This window comes from Trichomycterus rosablanca, chromosome 10, assembly GCF_030014385.1.
Source record: "Trichomycterus rosablanca isolate fTriRos1 chromosome 10, fTriRos1.hap1, whole genome shotgun sequence".
Classification (NCBI taxonomy): Eukaryota; Metazoa; Chordata; class Actinopteri; order Siluriformes; family Trichomycteridae; genus Trichomycterus; species Trichomycterus rosablanca.
This window is the reverse complement of record NC_085997.1, coordinates 30,295,718-30,315,722: the sequence shown is the minus strand read 5'-3', so window position 1 is coordinate 30,315,722 and position 20,005 is coordinate 30,295,718. Positions and strand designations below refer to the sequence as shown.

Sequence of the window (20,005 nt, the reverse complement as noted above, 5' to 3'; positions counted from 1 at the left end):
ATGGAATGCATTAACAGGTTTCCCATACATCCTTATGGGAAAAAAAAGCCTGAAACTCAATGCCCTTTAAACTCAATGCCACGCCCAGAACCAACTGACGTCGAATTTCAATATATTTCAATATAGTATACATACACTTTTTCCCGCATATCCTAGCTTGTTTGGAAAGCTGATTGGGAGGGGGGGGGGGGGGGGGCGGTCAGAGCACAGGGTCAGCCATTGTACAGCACCCCTGGAGCAGAGAGGGTTAAGGGCCTTGCTCAAGGGCCCAACAGTGGCTACTTGGCAAAGCTGGGATTCAAACTCTTAACCTTTCAGTTGATAGCCCAAAGCTCTACCCACTAGGCTACAACTGTCCCTAGTTTTGAAGCTGGTTTGGGGAATCATGCTCCTTCATATGGATCACAGTGAGCTCTTAGTCCAGTGATGTGTCTATTACTATCCCAGTGGTAACCCAACATCACACCTTCAGAAAACAAATATCAAAAAAATTTACTTTTGCAACCAAACATGCATTCATAAAGTAGAGCTAGACAATAGAATGATATCAATATTGCAAACAAGTATCATGATACTTATCTGATTACCAAATAAATCGACAAAATAAAATTCTTACATAGATGGGAAAGACAGTTATTAAAAAATATAATGGTTCACAAAGATCAAAGGTTCTGGGAGTCCAGTGAAATACAATAAGACTGAAACTGTGAAAAATCTACAGTCAAACATGGTGGTTTTAGTGTAAGGGTGTGGGAATGCTCTGCTACTTCAGCATTTGGGCAATTCGTCATACTTATATACTTAGACATAAAATATATTCTGCTTTCCACCTGAAAATCTTAAAGGATTTCCAATTTTCAGTCTGTGATATGAAACTTAAGAATATATACAATATATAACAAGACAACAAATAAATATATGTCTATATTAGAATGGCTCAAAAGAAAGTTCCATCTCATCACTACTGTCTTTATGTCACTTAGATCAACATTAATTCACAGAGTTGCAGCTCCAGTCAAACTCCGGGCATCACACATTCACATATTGATTTGGGTTTTCATTTAGGGTTTAACAGCCAATCCACCTTCATTTTTAAAACTGGGAAAAAAACAAAAAATCCAAAGGAAACAGCAGCAATGACTGACTTAACTACTGTATTTTGATATGTCCTTTACCTCAGTGTGGTGTAATTATAGGCGCCTTCATTAAGTTACTACTTTAATACATTGTTCGTTTATGTCCATGCACTGCTTTCTTCAGCTGAGTCAGGGTAGGCTCGGCACTGATATGCAGTAATAAAATGTCAGCTGACTACCTGAGAGAACTGATTGACCTGTTATTTTATCTATTGATTTTTTTCTTCCCTGCTGTCATGAGCATACTCCAAGACGACAAAGCCAGGATTATTTAAGCTCAAAATGGGAAAGAGTGCATGGTTCAGGGAGCATTAGGAATCATTTTTACCCATGAACTGGTCACTACAGTGTGTTCTGATATTACCTGATATTGAGTAGTTTGGGTAGATGGGTTAACCTGATATACAGTACATCTATTAACAATAGCAATGTGGCAAATACTCTTGCACTCAATATTAGGAAATGATGTCCACATATCTTTTGGCCATATAGTGTGTTAGTGTCAAAAACAACACAACACACATTAACACACCACCACCATGTCAGTGTCACTGCTGTGCTGAGAATGACCTACCACCCAAATAATACCTACTCTGTTGTGGTCCTGGGAGAGTCCTGACCATTGAAGAACAGCATGAAAGGGGGCTAACAGAGCAAGCAAAGAAACAGATGGACTACAGTCAGTAATTGTAGAACTACAAAGTGCTCCTATATGGTAAGTGGAGCTGATAAAATGTACAGTGTGTGTAGAAACAAGGAGGTGGTTGTAATGTTATGGCTGATCGGTGTATATATATATATATATATATACAGTGTATCACAAAAGTGAGTACACCCCTCACATTTCTGCAAATATTTCATTATATCTTTTCATGGGACAACACTATAGACATGAAACTTGGATATAACTTAGAGTAGTCAGTGTACAACTTGTATAGCAGTGTAGATTTACTGTCTTCTGAAAATAACTTAATACACAGCCATTAATGTCTAAATAGCTGGCAACATAAGTGAGTACACCCCACAGTGAACATGTCCAAATTGTGCCCAAATGTGTCGTTGTCCCTCCCTGGTGTCATGTGTCAAGGTCCCAGGTGTAAATGGGGAGCAGGGCTGTTAAATTTGGTGTTTTGGGTACAATTCTCTCATAATGGCCACTGGATATTCAACATGGCACCTCATGGCAAAGAACTCTCTGAGGATGTGAGAAATAGAATTGTTGCTCTCCACAAAGATGGCCTGGGCTATAAGAAGATTGCTAACACCCTGAAACTGAGCTACAGCATGGTGGCCAAGGTCATACAGCGGTTTTCCAGGACAGGTTCCACTCGGAACAGGCTTCGCCAGGGTCGACCAAAGAAGTTGAGTCCACGTGTTCGGCGTCATATCCAGAGGTTGGCTTTAAAAAATAGACACATGAGTGCTGCCAGCATTGCTGCAGAGGTTGAAGACGTGGGAGATCAGCCTGTCAGTGCTCAGACCATACGCCGCACACTGCATCAACTCGGTCTGCATGGTCGTCATCCCAGAAGGAAGCTGACGCACAAGAAAGCCCGCAAACAGTTGGCTGAAGACAAGCAGTCCAAGAACATGGATTACTGGAATGCCCTGTGGTCTGACGAGACCAAGATAAACTTGTTTGGCTCAGATGGTGTCCAGCATGTGTGACGGCGCCCTGGTGAGAAGTACCAAGACAACTGTATCTTGCCTACAGTCAAGCATGGTGGTGGTAGCACCATGGTCTTGGGCGGCATGAGTGTTGCTGGCACTGGGGAGCTGCAGTTCATTGAGGGAAACATGAATTCCAACATGTACTGTGACATTCTGAAACAGAGCATGATCCCCTCCCTTCGAAAACTGGGCCTCATGGCAGTTTTCCAACAGGATAACGACCCCAAACACAACCTCCAAGATGACAACTGCCTTGCTGAGGAAGCTGAAGGTAAAGGTGATGGACTAAACCCAATTGAGCACCTGTGGCGCATCCTCAAGTGGAAGGTGGAGGAGTTCAAGGTGTCTAACATCCACCAGCTCCGTGATGTCATCATGGAGGAGTGGAAGAGGATTCCAGTAGCAACCTGTGCAGCTCTGGTGAATTCCATGCCCAGGAGGGTTAAGGCAGTGCTGGATAATAATGGTGGTCACACAAAATATTGACACATTTGGGCACAATTTGGACATGTTCACTGTGGGGTGTACTCACTTATGTTGCCAGCTATTTAGACATTAATGGCTGTGTGTTGAGTTATTTTCAGAAGACAGTAAATCTACACTGCTATACAAGCTGTACACTGACTACTCTAAGTTATATCCAAGTTTCATGTCTATAGTGTTGTCCCATGAAAAGATATAATGAAATATTTGCAGAAATGTGAGGGGTGTACTCACTTTTGTGATACACTGTATATATATATATATATATATATATATATATATATATATATATATATATATATACTGTATATATATATACACATAATATTTGATTGGGTGGTTCAGCTACATTTCTCATCAACAGATTTCCAAAACTGGTTGGATCTTTGTCCACTTTACTGACAAGTTCAAGCAATTTTTTTCGATTGGAATTAACTTGAATTTTTTAGTACAGTACCACTACTATGTCAATAAAGCACAATAAATAAAAAATAGTGCCATCAAAGTTCATTGAAATGAATTAAATGACTCAAATAATGACGCAAATAATGTACTTTAATTATTGTGCCAGTGCAGTCCACTAAATAAAATGAATTTGGACCACTTTTTGTAAACAACAGTTCTTTAGTTGCCAGCAAAGCAGTTTGAAATAAAGGAAGGTTTAACACAGTGTAGTTGCAGTGTAGGCCTGTAGTTTGCAGTGAGGAAGGACTTAAAGAGCGCAGGAAGTTGAAACAAATCAGTGCGCATGTCTGATAGATCCTTTATCTTCTAAATGTCTTGCACTTATCTATTAACATGATAAGTAACTTAATCTAACTCTGTGTGCAGTTTTAAAATAAAAGTGTGTAGATTTAGTTAATAGTTTTTTAATATATAAGTACTGTAAAAATATATAAGTACTGTATATATTTAAAAGAGTGGAGTTGTAAATCTTAGAGTGTTTTGAACAAGTCAGAGCGCAGGGAGGGAGTCACCGCCCAGGGTTTGTGAACAGTACAGTCCAAATGTTTAGACAGGGTATAGATTAGTACATTGGGTGGGTCATTCTAATTTAATTATTATTATTATTCTTCATTTATTAGAATTTTAACATCATGTTTTACACACTTTGGTTACATTCATGACAGAAAAAGTAGTTCACATGATTTAATATCAGACACAGTCAGGGACAATTTTGTATCTCCAAGTCATCTCACTTGCATGTTTTTGAACTGTGGGAGGAAACCGGAGCTCCCAGAAGGGACCCATGCAGACATGGGGAGAACATGCAAACCCCACACAGAAAGGACCCAGACCGCCCCACCTGGGAATTGAACCCAGGACCTTATTGCTGTGAGGCGACAGTGCTACCCACCGAGCCACCATGCCGTCCCCACTTTACCAATGAGTTCAACCAAATGTTTTAGATTAAAAAATTGACTTGACCTTTTCTAGTACAGTCCAAATGTTTAGACAGAGAATAGATTAGTACATTGGGTGGTTTATTTTCATTTCATTAATATCATTATTTTTTCCATTGTGCCAAGAAATGCCAATGCTATTTCGGTTATCATGTCAATAAAGCACAATAAATAAAAAATAGTGCCATCAAAGTACATTGAAATAAATGAAATGACCCAAATAATGACGCAAATAGTGAAATTTAATTATTGTGCCAGTGCAGTCCACTAAATAAAATGAATTTGGACCACTTTTTGTAAATAAAGGAAGGTTTAACACAGTGTAGTTGCAGTGTAGGCCTGTAGTTTGCAGTGAGGAAGGACTTAAAGAGCGCAGGAAGTTGAAACAAATCAGTGCGCATGTCTGATAGATCCTTTATCTTCTAAATGTCTTGCACTTATCTATTAACATGATAAGTAACTTAATCTAACTCTGTGTGCAGTTTTAAAATAAAAGTGTGTAGATTTAGTTAATAGTTTTTTAATATATAAGTACTGTAAAAATATATAAGTACTGTATATATTTAAAAGAGTGGAGTTGTAAATCTTAGAGTGTTTTGAACAAGTCAGAGCGCAGGGAGGGAGTCACCGCCCAGGGTTTGTGAACAGTACAGTCCAAATGTTTAGACAGGGTATAGATTAGTACATTGGGTGGGTCATTCTAATTTAATTATTATTATTATTCTTCATTTATTAGAATTTTAACATCATGTTTTACACACTTTGGTTACATTCATGACAGAAAAAGTAGTTCACATGATTTAATATCAGACACAGTCAGGGACAATTTTGTATCTCCAAGTCATCTCACTTGCATGTTTTTGAACTGTGGGAGGAAACCGGAGCTCCCAGAAGGGACCCACGCAGACATGGGGAGAACATGCAAACCCCACACAGAAAGGACCCAGACCGCCCCACCTGGGAATCGAACCCAGGACCTTATTGCTGTGAGGCGACAGTGCTACCCACCGAGCCACCATGCCGTCCCCACTTTACCAATGAGTTCAACCAAATGTTTTAGATTAAAAAATTGACTTGACCTTTTCTAGTACAGTCCAAATGTTTAGACAGAGAATAGATTAGTACATTGGGTGGTTTATTTTCATTTCATTAATATCATTATTTTTTCCATTGTGCCAAGAAATGCCAATGCTATTTCGGTTATCATGTCAATAAAGCACAATAAATAAAAAATAGTGCCATCAAAGTACATTGAAATAAATGAAATGACCCAAATAATGACGCAAATAGTGAAATTTAATTATTGTGCCAGTGCAGTCCACTAAATAAAATGAATTTGGACCACTTTTTGTAAATAAAGGAAGGTTTAACACAGTGTAGTTGCAGTGTAGGCCTGTAGTTTGCAGTGAGGAAGGACTTAAAGAGCGCAGGAAGTTGAAACAAATCAGTGCGCATGTCTGATAGATCCTTTATCTTCTAAATGTCTTGCACTTATCTATTAACATGATAAGTAACTTAATCTAACTCTGTGTGCAGGTTTAAAACGAAAGTGTGTAGATTTAATTAAATAATTTTTTTAAAATATATATATATAAGTATATATTTAAAAGAGTGGAGTTGTAAACCTATGAAATAGAGTGTTTTGAACAAGTCAGAGCGCAGGGAGGGAGTCACCGCCCAGGGTTTGTGAACGCGCACTGAGCGCGCCCTCGTGAGCGATGGCTCCATGAAGTTGTTAGTACAAAAATGGCTGATTTCCTGCCCTCCCGGACGGCGGTAGTTTGTATCCCCAGTTGTCTCCTCTCAAACAACGAAATCGAGCAGCAGAGGAAATCGAAAGAGATCGACAGATGCATTTCTCGGGAGAAAACGTACGTGAAGCGCCTGGTGAAGATATTACTTCTCGGAGCAGGCGAAAGCGGCAAGTCAACTTTCCTCAAGCAAATGCGCATAATTCACGGACAGGACTTCGATCAGCGGGCCAGAGAGGAGTTCCGGGCTACCATCTACACCAATGTTATCAAAGGTACAGCTGTTTCACCCCACTGAAGCGTGGAGATTTGCGCTAACTCTGCGTCCTTCGCTTATTTAAAGTGAAAGTGATTTGGCGTGGCGAAGTTTCGCGATAAGTTTCGCGTGCACGCGCACAAAAGCGGTGTGAAGTGGAATTAGCTGCAGTAGCTTCAGTGGCTCAGGCTGCGCGCCACGCCTTGTACTGCCGCACAAAACCAACAAACTCAGCCTGTTTAACCCAGCTACTTCTGTTTTCAATCTCTAAATAGATTCACATTTATCGAATGAACGACGATAAAGTGGCTGGACGGGGTGTGTTTAGCTCGGGCTTGGGTTGACAAAATTGTCAGCGTGTATTGTTTTGCGTGAACTGGTTAGCTAAGCCTCATGTTTTGATACTCTAGATAAAATAAGTGCTTTAAAGCTAGTGCTGCTAAATTATCATTGTTTAATTTACTTTAAATTATATTAGTATATCATATCCATTTCCGAACAATTTTTTACTTTCCGGAGTCATTTTAAGTGAACAGAAATGGTTTTAATCTGATAAGTTCAATATACACACATACACTAGTATTATAATTAGCATCATTTATGATGAAGCATGTTAATGATTAAGCATCTACATTCAATTACTATTTTTAAAATTACCACAATGAATTAATTCTACATTTATCCGAGTTTGCATGTTCAGTGTGGGTTTCCTCCGGGAGCTCCGGTTTCCTCCCACAGTCCAAAGACGTGCAAGTGAGGTGAATTGGAGATACAAAATTGTCAGCGTGTATTGTCTTGCATGAACTGGTTAATTAAGCCTCATGTTTTGATACCCTACATGAAATAAGTGTTATAAAGCTAGTGCTGTTAAATGACGGCTTAAATTATCATCATTTACTTTATTTTAATATTATATTAGTATATCATATCCATTTCGGAAAATTTTTTTACTTTCCTGAGTCATTTTAAGTGAACAGAAATGGTTTTAATCCGATAAGTTAAATGTATATACACCAGTATTATAATGAGCATTGTTTATGATGAAGCATGTTAATGATTAAGCATCTACATTCAATTACTATTTTTAAAATTACCACAATGAATTCATTCTACATTTATCCGAGTTTGCATGTTCAGTGTGGGTTTCCTGCGGTAGCTCCGGTTTCCTCCCACAGTCCAAAGACGTGCAAGTGAGGTGAATTGGAGATACAAAATTGTCAGCATGTATTGTTTTGCATGAACTGGATAACTAAGCCTCATGTTTTGATAAACTAGTGCTATAAAGCTAGTGCTGCTAAATGACAGCTTAAATTATCATTATTTATTTTACTTTAAATTATATTAGTATATCATATCCATTTCCGAACAATTTTTCCTTTTTTGAGTCATTTTAAGTGAACGGAAATGGTTTTAATCTGATAAGTTCAATATACACACATACACTAGTATTATAATTAGCATCATTTATGATGAAGTATGTTAATGATTAAGCATCTACATTCAATTACTATTTTTAAAATTACCACAATGAATTAATTCTACATTTATCCGAGTTTGCATGTTCAGTGTGGGTTTCCTGCGGTAGCTCCGGTTTCCTCCCACAGTCCAAAGACGTGCAAGTGAGGTGAATTAGAGATACAAAATTGTCCATGACCGTGTTTGGCATTAAACTTGAACTAATAAATCATGTGTAACGAGTAACTACCGTTTCTGTCATGAATGTGACCAGTGTGTAAAATTTGATGTTAAAATCCTAATAAATAAATACTACATTGATCTTGAACGGAGCTTATATTTTGACATTCACTGGTACACCATGTTCCAGTGTTTAGGTCCAACACCATTAATAACATCTAACAGTGGCAACTGGCACTGATCTCAGATTAATGGACAGCCTGCATCATCTTGCCAAAGTGGATGAGATGGGCTATACTGCTTTAGGACATTAGTAAGATATCCCGGAGCTGAACCAATTAAGGATTTTAAAAGCTACTGAATAGGCACTGCAGTCAGTTTGGAATTTAGTATGTAGAGAGTGTAAACAGAATATGGCCAGTTTAATTTATACCTGGTCAAGGCATGAGCTACAACATGGGCTATACTGCATTAGGAGATCAGTAAGATATCCCGGAGCTGAACCATTAAGGTTTTAAAAGTGATTGAATCGACACTGCAGTCAATCTTGGAATTTAGTATGTAGCGAGTGTAAACAGAATATGACCAGTTTAATTTATACCTGGTCAAGACGTGAGCTACAACATCCTAAACACTGTCTGTTTAAAGGATTAACAAGGCACCAGCGTAACAATACCTAGCTTGGAAAAAACATGAATTCTTTTTTTATGACTTATCTGTACCACAGTACTTACTAACTGACACCAAGTGACTCAGGAATCTCTGCTGTTGTAGCATTTCTAGTTTCCCTTTTCTTACATTTCTGTGCAAGAGTCTTAAGTAAGTGACCACCTAATTTTAAGTTAGTTTAGTTAATAAGCATAAAATTATACCACTGGTAATTGCTGCCTGCTATATGCTAACACCATACATTTTTTGCTTTAAAATATTATTCCCAACTATGTTTTAAAAAGCTGCGAGGCTACATGCTGACGTTTGAGTATAGTTGAAATATTGTATATATAAATATGTAGTAATTAATTAAAATATTATTGACATAATTTTGTGGTATTGAATTGGTACAGCAAATTGTAAAGTTGTACTAGTTCTTGTTTTGACTACTAAAACCTTATGAACAATTTTACTGTTAACCAGGTGTAACTGGTCCAATTGTCCAATATTGGTGGCAGAGTATTGACTGCATTTTTAACTGATTGGTTCACAATTCTTTGTGTGGAACACTGTTTTAAAAATAGTTCATGTTTTTAGAAAATGCTGACACTGTTATTCATACGCTTCAGTTTAGTCCCCAGTCATTTTTAGATAAACATGGACATTGGATGTTGCTTTGATATCTACATTTCACTATGGAAAACGGCAATTTGAATGTGAAATTTTACAATGGTTCTGGTTTGTAAGGTCTAGTTATTCTTCTGTTTCTTTGATTAAACTTGCTAACTCTGTAGAAAAAAAAACAATGATAAATATAAACTGTGCTTCGTTACATCAATTGAAAGTTAATGTAAACTAATTTTCTCAAAACACCCAATACAGTTGTTTTCCTTTTTTTAAATCATTAAACGAGCCAAAAATTCTGATCACACTATACAATATGATGATTTGTGCAGCCCTAGTTAAAGCTTGCATGTGCCACCAGCACCAAGTTTCTGAACTCCTCGGTTTGAGGCTCGGTGTTGCCACCGGTCGGCTGGGCGCCATCTGGCGGGCATAATTGGCAATACCTGCAGCAGATACTAATTGACCATTGTATCTGCAGGGTGGGGATCGGACTATATGTGGGTGGGTGGCTCTTCATACGCTGTGTAAGGACCCTGATTGGCGGAAGAGACGCCTGTGCAGAATGCAGGGGCAAGAAGAGGAGGGCTGTGCACGTGTAAAGAAGGCGTGGGCAGCGGCGTGCTCTCCTTGGATGCAAATCTGGAGTCTGTCAGCAGCGGAAGACCAATTGGATGCACTAAATGGGGAGGAAAAAAAGCTTGCATGATCATGTATCTAGTCCTGTTTTATGCTAGCTTTACCAAGTGCCGCTCTTATGTTCCTGAAATGTGTTTGTGTTTAGGAATCCGAGTGCTGGTTGATGCCAGAGAGAAACTGCATATTCCGTGGGGAGACCCCTCAAACCAGAACCATGGAGAGACCCTGATGGCCATTGACACCCGCTCTGCCATGATGGCCCAAGGAAACGTAGAGACCAAAGTCTTCCTGCATTATATGCCATCCATTCGCTCGCTGTGGGCAGACAGCGGTGTCCAAAGTGCCTATGACCGAAGACGAGAGTTTCAGCTGGTGAGGTTTTTTATATGCATTACAGTAAAACACATTGTTTGTGTTATGTAAAATGAAACAGTTTTCAGATGTTGCAGTATGTGATTGCAACATTTGCAAGACCACAAAACTGGAGGGTGTGAGATTGTTCTGCTCATATAAATTTACATATTGCAGCCCTCTGTGATATCATAGATGGTTAATGCAAAGTTAGTCAGTGACTGTTTGAAGGTTGTCAGTTTTTTTTTTTTTTCTTTTTTTTTTCTTTTAGCTTATTATTAACTTACAGTTGATTGCAATAAAAAATTTTATTCTGCATTCTCTGTGCTCTGTGTTTTTTTTTTTTTTTTTTTTTTTTTTTTTTTTTTTTTTTTTTTTTTTTTTTTTTTTTTTTTTTTTTTTTAAATGCATTTTCCTCCCGATTTAGCGCACTCAATTTTGGCTTCCGCTGCTGAGAGATACCCGATTGCATGCGAGGAGAGCACGTCGCTGTACACGCCTCTTCCGACACATGCACAGCCCTCCTCTGCACAGGTGTCTCTTTTGCCAATCAGGGTCCTTACACAGCATATGAAGTGCCACCCATCCACTTAGTCTGGTCCTCACCTTGCAGATACGGTGGCCAATTAGTACCTGCTGCAGGCACTGCCAATTATGCCCGCCAGATGATGCCCAGCCGACCGATGGCAACACAGAGTTTCAAACCGAGGAGTTCAGAATCTCTGTGCTGACACATAATTTTTTATATACAGGTCTTAGAAATTTTCAGAACAGTTAAAATGTAAAGTTTTTCTAGGCTGTTTAGTATTTAATTCAACCTTAAATTAATCGCAATATTCACTGGAATAGAAAAAAAGTGCAAACAAAGTGCTAACTAAGGTAGTTCAGGCTGATTCTGATTAGCTCTGGCATATCAAGTGTGACCCTTGGTCTTGAATGGTAAAGCTCCAACCATAATCCCCAAGTTTTCTAGCCAACCCTTCATTCTTGGACATAAAAATGATTTTTTTATTATTTTTTTAAACAATTGTGTACCAATTATTGCAATATATTGACATTTGAGGATTTAAAAATGAGCAAGCCACATCTGCACCTTAAAGTGCCATTTACACCCAGGATGCTTGTATAGTTTGTTGGGCTTTATACTGTATAAGTAAGTGGATTTGTTTTTAATCACTCACTACTAGTTAGGTGTGGAATTATCTTTTAATAGCCCTTAGTCAAGCGCGTCACACACTTCATATGCAATCAGCTGTAGGTCTTCCACACAGAGCAGTAATTATTAGCACATGTTATTGGCTTATTTCTTTAATTCCCCTACCTAAACTGAAAAAACTCATCAGTGTTATTTCATTCTCGCCTCAACACTAATCTGTTCTCCTAACAATAGGTGCACAACAAATGATCAGATCAGAGCGAATTGGTCTTTTTCTCCCATATTTTTTTTTTTTTCCATCTCAAAAATCCACACTTAGTGATACTAATACAGAAATTGATACCTTTGTAATGTGGTCACAATGTTTTTCTGTTCCTTTTTTTGTTTTCCTATATAAATATATAGTTAGAGTCGTGAAGGTTAATGTTAACTTAGGTTAAAGTTAACTAAACTAACTAAATGTTGCACTTGTCTTGTTGGCTGTCACAGTATCAGATGTTTAGGGCAGAATAAGTGTATACGCAACCTTTTAGCTGAATTACATATGTTGATGAACTTGCACAATATTACAGTAACTGATCAATAATGGGTTATCGAAACAGGGCTGTTATTTTGTGGACAATGTAGGAATGAGGGGTTGGGTTAAAAAACTTGGGGATTATGATTGGGGCTTTAACATTTAGGACCAAGGGTCACACTTGATATGCCAGAGCTAATCAGAATCAGCCTGAACTACCTTAGTCAGCTGCATTCTGTTTCCAGCAAATATTGTGATTAATTTAAGGTTGAATTAAATGGTATTGAAATGTCATTACTAAATATTATGTAGATTAGGAATGCATGGATTCAGTACTGTTTTTAATAGCCAGGCTGCAACAGTTACCAAAGGCTGTCTCACTGGTCACAGGCATGCATTATGTATAGGAATAATAGGCCTAAAGTATTAAAGTGCAGGTCACAAGTGTTTTCAGAACTTCTAGCTTAATCTGATTAACATTAGAGTGTGGTGCTACTGCTGTAGTTCATGTGGAATCAGATATACATTAATGCCTGAGAATTGCAGTGATGGTTAATTTGTATATTTATTTTTTTCTCTTTCTTTAGGGTGAATCAGTGAAATATTTCCTGGACAGTTTGGATAAAATCGGGGAGCCGGTAAATCCTAATTATTTATTTATTTATTTTCAAAATGCACTGATGTTAAACTAAATTTAATTGTGAAGGTTCTTTACTGTTGACTGTCAGTTCTAAATGTACACCGATCAGCCATAACATTAAAACCACCTCCTTGTTTCTACACTCACTGTCCATGTTATCAGCTTCACTTACCATATAGCCCCTTTCACCCTGTTCTTTAATGGTCAGGATCACCACAGAGCAGGTATTATTTGGGTTGTGGATCATTCTTAGCACTGCAGTGACACTGACATGGTGGTGGTGTGTTAGTGTGTGTTGTGCTGGTATGAGTGGATCAGACACAGCAGCGCTGCTGGAGTTTTTAAATACTGTGTCCCCTCACTGTCCACTCTATTAGACACTCCTACCTAGTTGGTCCACCTTGTAGATGTAAAGTCAGAGACGATCGCTCATCTATTGCTGCTGTTTGAGTTGGTCATCTTCTAGACCTTCATCAGTGGTCACAGGGTGCTGCTCATGGGCTGGATATTTTTGGTTGGTGGACTATTCTCAGTCCAACAGTGACTGTGAGGTGTTTAAAAACTCCATCAGCGCTGCTGAGAATGATCCACCACCTAAATAATACCTACTCTGTGGTGGTCCTGTGGGGGGTCCTGACCATTGAAGAACAGGGTGAAAGCAGGCTTAAAAAGTATGTAAAAAAAACAAAAAACAGATGGAATACAGTCAGTAATTGTAGAACTACAAAGTGGAGCTGATAAAATGGACAGTGAGTGTAGAAACAAGGAGGTGGTCATAATGTTATGCCTTATCGGTGTATATTCGTAGTTTGTGGGCAAAGTAAATTCAAGCATTAAAGTAACATTTTCCATTTAAATAAAGGCTTGCAGAGTACTCTGATGAGAAATGATTTAGATAGCATGCCGTTTAGGCTTAGTAGTGACGTTACTCTTCAAGCTACACATTTTAGCTCAGTCATGTGATGTCTAAATTATTAGGGGATTTAAAAACTATCTGGAAACTTGCAAGCTTGTTTATTTGTCGTTATCTAGTCTGCCTGTTTGCTTTGTGCTAAAACAATTAACATATTTTTGACTATTGACTTAAGAAGTTTACCAAATTTTACCAAATTCAAAAGAAAATTAGCAGCATAGACTGTTGACAAAAATAGAGTTGGCTGCTGAACATGGTCATGGCCAAAAGCAGCTGGACAACTCTCCTAGTTATAGAGTTGAGTTGTTTTAGCCAAACCCATTACTATCAGATGTATAAAATGAATGATCTTTCGTGCACTGTGGCAGCGGTCTGGGGAAGGCCCTTTCCATGACACGCACACAACTCGGTTACATAAAAACATTGACTGCGTTTGGTGTAGTGAACTTCACTGGTTTGCACAGAGCCCTGACCTCAACACTATTAAACACTCCTAGCTAGTGCTGCTAAACTAATTGAGCACCTGCAGAACTATTTCCAGCACCAAATATTTCACTTGAATCTCAGTGATGGAGCCCTGTCAAAACTGCCTCCAGCCGGTGCTTAATTATATTTTAATTTTCACACAGAAATACTTGATTGCTTTATCAGAGGATCCTGACCTGAGATTTCTCATTTCTTTTGCAGCTTTACTGTCTTTAGTCTGTCGGCTTTGATGGCCACTTTTGTCCCATGAAGGTCTTATAAAATATTTATTAGCTATTGAATGAGAACTGTCAAATATAAACAACAGAAATTATTGTTTTTGTAATTGCATTTTTAAATGATCGTCTATTTAATGTTGAATCTTGAATCTTAGTAGTCGTGTGGTTGGGTGGTAGACTGCAAAAGGTTAGAAACCACTTATTAGTTTTCTGATTAGTTTTTGGATAAAGCCTTTATTTTACAAATTTGCATAAGCCAAGAATGCATCAAGGAAGACGAGTGGACCAAGTTATACACAACAAGATCTAGGATAGGTCATATAAAAATCACTCACTAATACTTTATATAAAGCATATTCTGATCGAATGCCCCAAATACACCAGAAAGAAACAGCAGCTATACATACCTGAAACTGTTAAAAAAAAAAACGCTTAACCGATAAAACACAAGAGCAGTCCTAAACTTCCTGGCAGGAACAAAAATAAAAACAGAATATAAATGGACAAATAGAAACACTAATCATATATACACCGATCAGCCATAACATTAAAACCACCTCCTTGTTTCTACACTCATTGTCTTTTATCAGCTCCACTCACCATATAGAAGCACTTTGTAGTTCTACAATTACTGTAATCCTACAAATAACTGTAGAACATCTGTTTCTCTGCATGCTTTATTAGCCCCCTTTCATGCTGTTCTTTAATGGTCAGGACTCCCAGGACCACCACAGAGCAGGTATTATTTGGGTGGTGGATCATTCTCAGCACTGCAGTGACACTGCAGTGGTGGGGGTGTGTTAGTGTGTGTTGTGCTGGTATGAGTGGATAAAACACAGCAATGCTGGTGGAGTTTTTAAACACATCACTGTCACTGCTGGACTGAGAATAGTCCACCAACCAAAAATATCCAGCCAACGGTGTCCCATGGCCAGCGTCCTGTGACCACTGATGAAGGTCTAGAAGATGACCAACTCAAACAGCAGCAATAGATGAGTGATCGTCTCTGACTTTACATCTACAGGGTAGACTAACTAGGTAGGAGTGTCTAATAGAGTGGGAAGTGAGTGGACACGGTATTTAAAAACTCCAGCAGCGCTGCTGTGTCTGATCAACTCATACCAGAACGACACACACTAACAATGGACAGTGAGTGCAGAAACAAGGAGGTGGTTTTAATGTTATGGTTGATCAGTGTATATATACAGTATATCCAGGTTAAATAAACATTTTCACTTTGTACTCTGTCAGTATGAACAAAATGACCTTAATACATAATGTAGACACTGATTTCTTTTTTCTTTCTTTTTGTCTGTGTTAGGATTACTTACCAAGCCAACAGGACATACTTCTTGCCCGGAAGCCAACCAAGGGCATCCACGAGTATGACTTTGAGATCAAGAATGTTCCGTTTAAAATGGTGGATGTGGGAGGGCAGCGGTCAGAGCGCCGACGATGGTTCGAGTGCTTTGACTGTGTTACGTCTGTTCTCTTCCTGGCATCATCTAGCGAGTTTGATCAGGTTCTCATGGAGGACCGTCAGACCAATAGGCTTATGGAGTCGCTTAACATATTCGACACCATTGTCAACAACCGAGTGTTTTCTAAGGCCTCCATCATTCTCTTTCTCAATAAGACAGACCTGTTGGAAGAGAAGGTTAAGACTGTGTCTATCAAGGACTATTTCCCCGACTTCAGCGGCGACCCCCATGATCTGATTGAGGTTAAGAAATTCTTGGTGGAATGCTTTCGCAGCAAGCGGCGTGAGCAGCAGGCCAAACCCTTCTACCATCACTTTACCACGGCCATTAACACGGAGAACATCCGCCTTGTCTTCCGGGATGTCAAAGACACAATCTTGCACGAAAATCTCAAGCAGCTCATGTTACAATGAGAGACATGCCTTAATGCTTAATATCATTCCATTTTAATGAGGTTTTTAGTTCTAGAGCAAGTGATTCAGGCCCTGAAATTGGCGCCTGTGCAAAGCAGGCAGATTTTGCCACTAGCAGATAAAGACTACTTCACCAGACATCACTTACTGCCTTTTATTTCAGTGTCCTTTTTAGTCCATTTAGAGGAGTCACTTGAGTAGCCTGCATTTCTTTTACTGCTTTTGTGTAGGACACGCCCTTCTGCCAGCTGTACTGCTGTCATCCTCACTTTAATGTTTTATTATTTTACATTTCTGTTTTGTCTCTTTAAACTGTCAGATACCTCCATGCTTGATCTAACCTAACTTAGTTATGCTTGTATACATCCCTGTGTGATATCTAAATCATGTGAAGCATCGTACTAATTTCTCCAGTCAAAACAAGTTTTAGGGGGTCGAAGTGACCGTATCATGATAATCTCTGCTCTGCTAAATGAGGCTAAGTCCTATGATTAGGCTGCCCAGAAAACTGGATTTTAAAAAGTGGCAGACACAATTCAGTCATTTAGCACAAGGAGGCATAAAAATATAGCTTGCATCCTTATGGATTTGGGGAAAACCCTGGAGAAAGGGCCTGAACTTTTTTTAAGCAAGCATTTAAAAAAAAATCACTAATGTTCCTTTTATGTTGTGCTAATCTGAAGAACCTACAAACATATTTTATATAACTAACTGCTACCTGTTTTGTCATACTCCTATGTTATTTTCCTTAAACTAGCAGTCTAATAATATAAATGGACATAGGATCTAGTAAAACGTGAACTAACAATGAGAGAACAATGTGTTTAGAAGAATTAGCCCACATTGGTTACTCCCGAGAGAAGGTTATGTAAGATTATCCGTGTGTATTTTGTGGTTTCGGTGAATTCAGGCTGAACAATATTGGGCTCATTAAGCAGGTGTGTTTGTTAGGTTTAGTTTTGGGTTTTGTTTTATTATATGTTTTTATTTACATACAGACTGAACCGTTTCAGGTTTTCTTTGAGGCTTTTTTTCAGCATCTACCCTGTACAACAGGTCTGGACGTGCCTTAGAACAAAGTGCTAGATGTTCAGCGATGCCACTCCAAATGTGTATAACTCGCACTCCAATATGCACAATAACTGCTGAGACTCAGGGGCTGTAAATATGCATGATAGCCACTTAATAGTGGTGAGTGGCCTTCTATTATTGACAAATTTAGGATTAAACCATTCCTCTAACAACCAACTTTAAAAAAATACCACATTAGTGCACTTGGATCATGCTGAGAAATGTCGTAATCCAGTTAAGGTACCTGTGTATGTTGTGCTGTTGTCTTTTATCCTTATCCAAAGGAAAAGACTTAAATGTTTTTGTAATACAGAGTGTGTTGTATAGTTCCCTTGTCTATAGTTTTAATCATAGCTCCCCTCCCCCCACTTGTTTCTATAAAGTGGAGTGTACCCAGCTATATATATGTATGAACCCTCTTAAAATGGTTTATACTGTATAAGTAATTCACAAAAACGTAGCTAAATATGTGTACATATGCATTAACCAGATTCACCACAGCAGCCAAATTGAGCTTTTGTGCTTAAGGCACAACTGGTCAATTTATAGTGTTTGTGGTGTGTGGGTGTTTGTTCTGGTTAGTATTCCACCATAAACTTAAACATTTGACTTCATTAAACTGCCATCTTTAAGAACACCATGTGTATTATATAATTAATCTCAGGTCTGTTTCACAGTAGATTTTCTCAGTTCAGTTGCCGCTTTAAGCAAAGATGAAGAGAATTCTTATGTCTTATAAGAATATGCTTATATCTTAAGTTGACTTGTCATGTATGACTGAGATTATGACTTTTTATAGTGCCTTCCTGGTTTTATACAAGGTAAATGCTCTATTGTTTCAACCTTAAAAATTGAACAAGACAGTTTTTTTTTTTTTTTTTTATTATCTGGCTTGTGAACTGATTTCCTGAAGATTGGCATTGTTTTTTTTTGTTCATGTTTCCTGAACAACTTTGTGTCAATCTTTAGTCCAGTTATGAACTTTGTGTACAGCATCAGTTTCATTTTCAGTTTAATTGTGTAACGTCTTCGGTCCATTAAACCAGCTATTTTACAAAGATGTACACTGTTGTTTTGTTATTGTCCTTGCACTTTAAAATATAGAATTTAAATAAATATTTTGTTTATAAAATAGGGGGGCATGTGGTGATCCAGCTCTCTTTGATCAGATCGGTGGTTGTGCAACTTAGTGGCATACCAGGATTTGCTGGTGGTGTGCCTTGGGCTTAATCCTCGTTTCCCTGTGCTCATGTGGAATTCATTCATGTGCTCAAAGTCTGACTATAGTATATTAATGAGTCATGTGGAAGCACGGCAATGCATAAAACCACAGACACAGGTCAAAAGCTTTAATTAATGTTCACATAAAACATAAGAAATGGGGAAATACTGTAATCTGAATGCCTTTTTACTTTGGCATGGTTAGTGGTACAGACCAGCTGGGTTGAGCATTTCAGAAGCTGCTGATCTGTTTTACTTCTCACAGTTTCAGAGTTAACCCATAATGTGGGCGGCATTGTGGCTCAGTGGGTAGCACTGTCGCCTCACAGCAGGAAGGTCCTGGGTTCGATTTCTAAGTGAAGCGTTTCAGGTCCCTATTGTGTGTAGTTCCTATTTCCATGTGGGTTTCCTTCAGAAGCTTCAGTCTCTTCCCACAACCCAAATACGTGTGGTAGTAGTGAGGTGAATTGGAGATACAAAATTGTCCATGACTGTGGCATTAAAGGCTTGAACTGATGAATCTTGTGTACTGAGTGAACTACCTGTTCTGTTATGAATGTACCTAAAGTGTGTAAAACATGATGTTAAAATTATATATAACTAATCCATAATGTTGTGAAAAACCGAAACACATCCAGTAAGTGGCAGTTCTTCAAGTGAAAACATCTTGTTGAGAGAGGTCAGAGGAAAATAACCAAAATTAGAGCAGATGAAAAGGCTAGTCACACTCAAATATCCACACTTTACCACTGTGGTGATCAGAAAAGCTTTTCATCTTGCCCATTAAAATCTAAGCAGAGTGACTACAGGAAAGTCACATTGGCCTTGACTTCTGGATATACATTTACTAACTGTAGCTTACGTCTGCTCTTTACAATTGAATTCATTCACATGCGGCATTTTGCAGGCACTTTTATCTGAAGCCACTATCAATTATGACTGCAGTTTAAGCAACTGAGAGTTAAGGTCCTTGTTTAGGGTTCCAATAGCGGTATCTGGCAGCAGTGGGGCTTCAACTGGCAACCACCTGATAGTTTGGTATCTTAACCACTGTGCTACCACTGGCCTCATTAATGTAAACAGGCTAGTTGTTTGGATGCTGGAACATTTTAGCACTGCAGTGACACTAGCATGGTAATTACATAATGTAGTAATACCAGTAAAACTCACTATCAGGTGCATCAGCAGGACTGGGTTTTTAAATACTGTTTACTCTTACTGGCCCCTTCATTAGGTGAATAGGATACATTGTTGGCACACACAGTAAGAGGCTATTTTTTTCTCTGAGG

At 38.5% G+C, this 20,005-nt stretch overlaps 1 protein-coding gene across 1 annotated transcript; it reads left to right on the top strand.

Moving 5' to 3' along the window:
* Positions 1 to 6,410: 6,410 nt before the first annotated feature.
* gna13a (guanine nucleotide binding protein (G protein), alpha 13a) lies at positions 6,411 to 18,553 on the top strand. The gene is made up of 4 exons (XM_063003114.1): positions 6,411 to 6,719; positions 10,395 to 10,621; positions 12,861 to 12,911; positions 15,852 to 18,553. Exons 1-4 carry the CDS (start codon positions 6,440 to 6,442, stop codon positions 16,422 to 16,424), a joined length of 1,131 nt encoding a protein of 376 aa, XP_062859184.1. The 5' UTR covers positions 6,411 to 6,439; the 3' UTR covers positions 16,425 to 18,553.
* Positions 18,554 to 20,005: the final 1,452 nt, after the last annotated feature.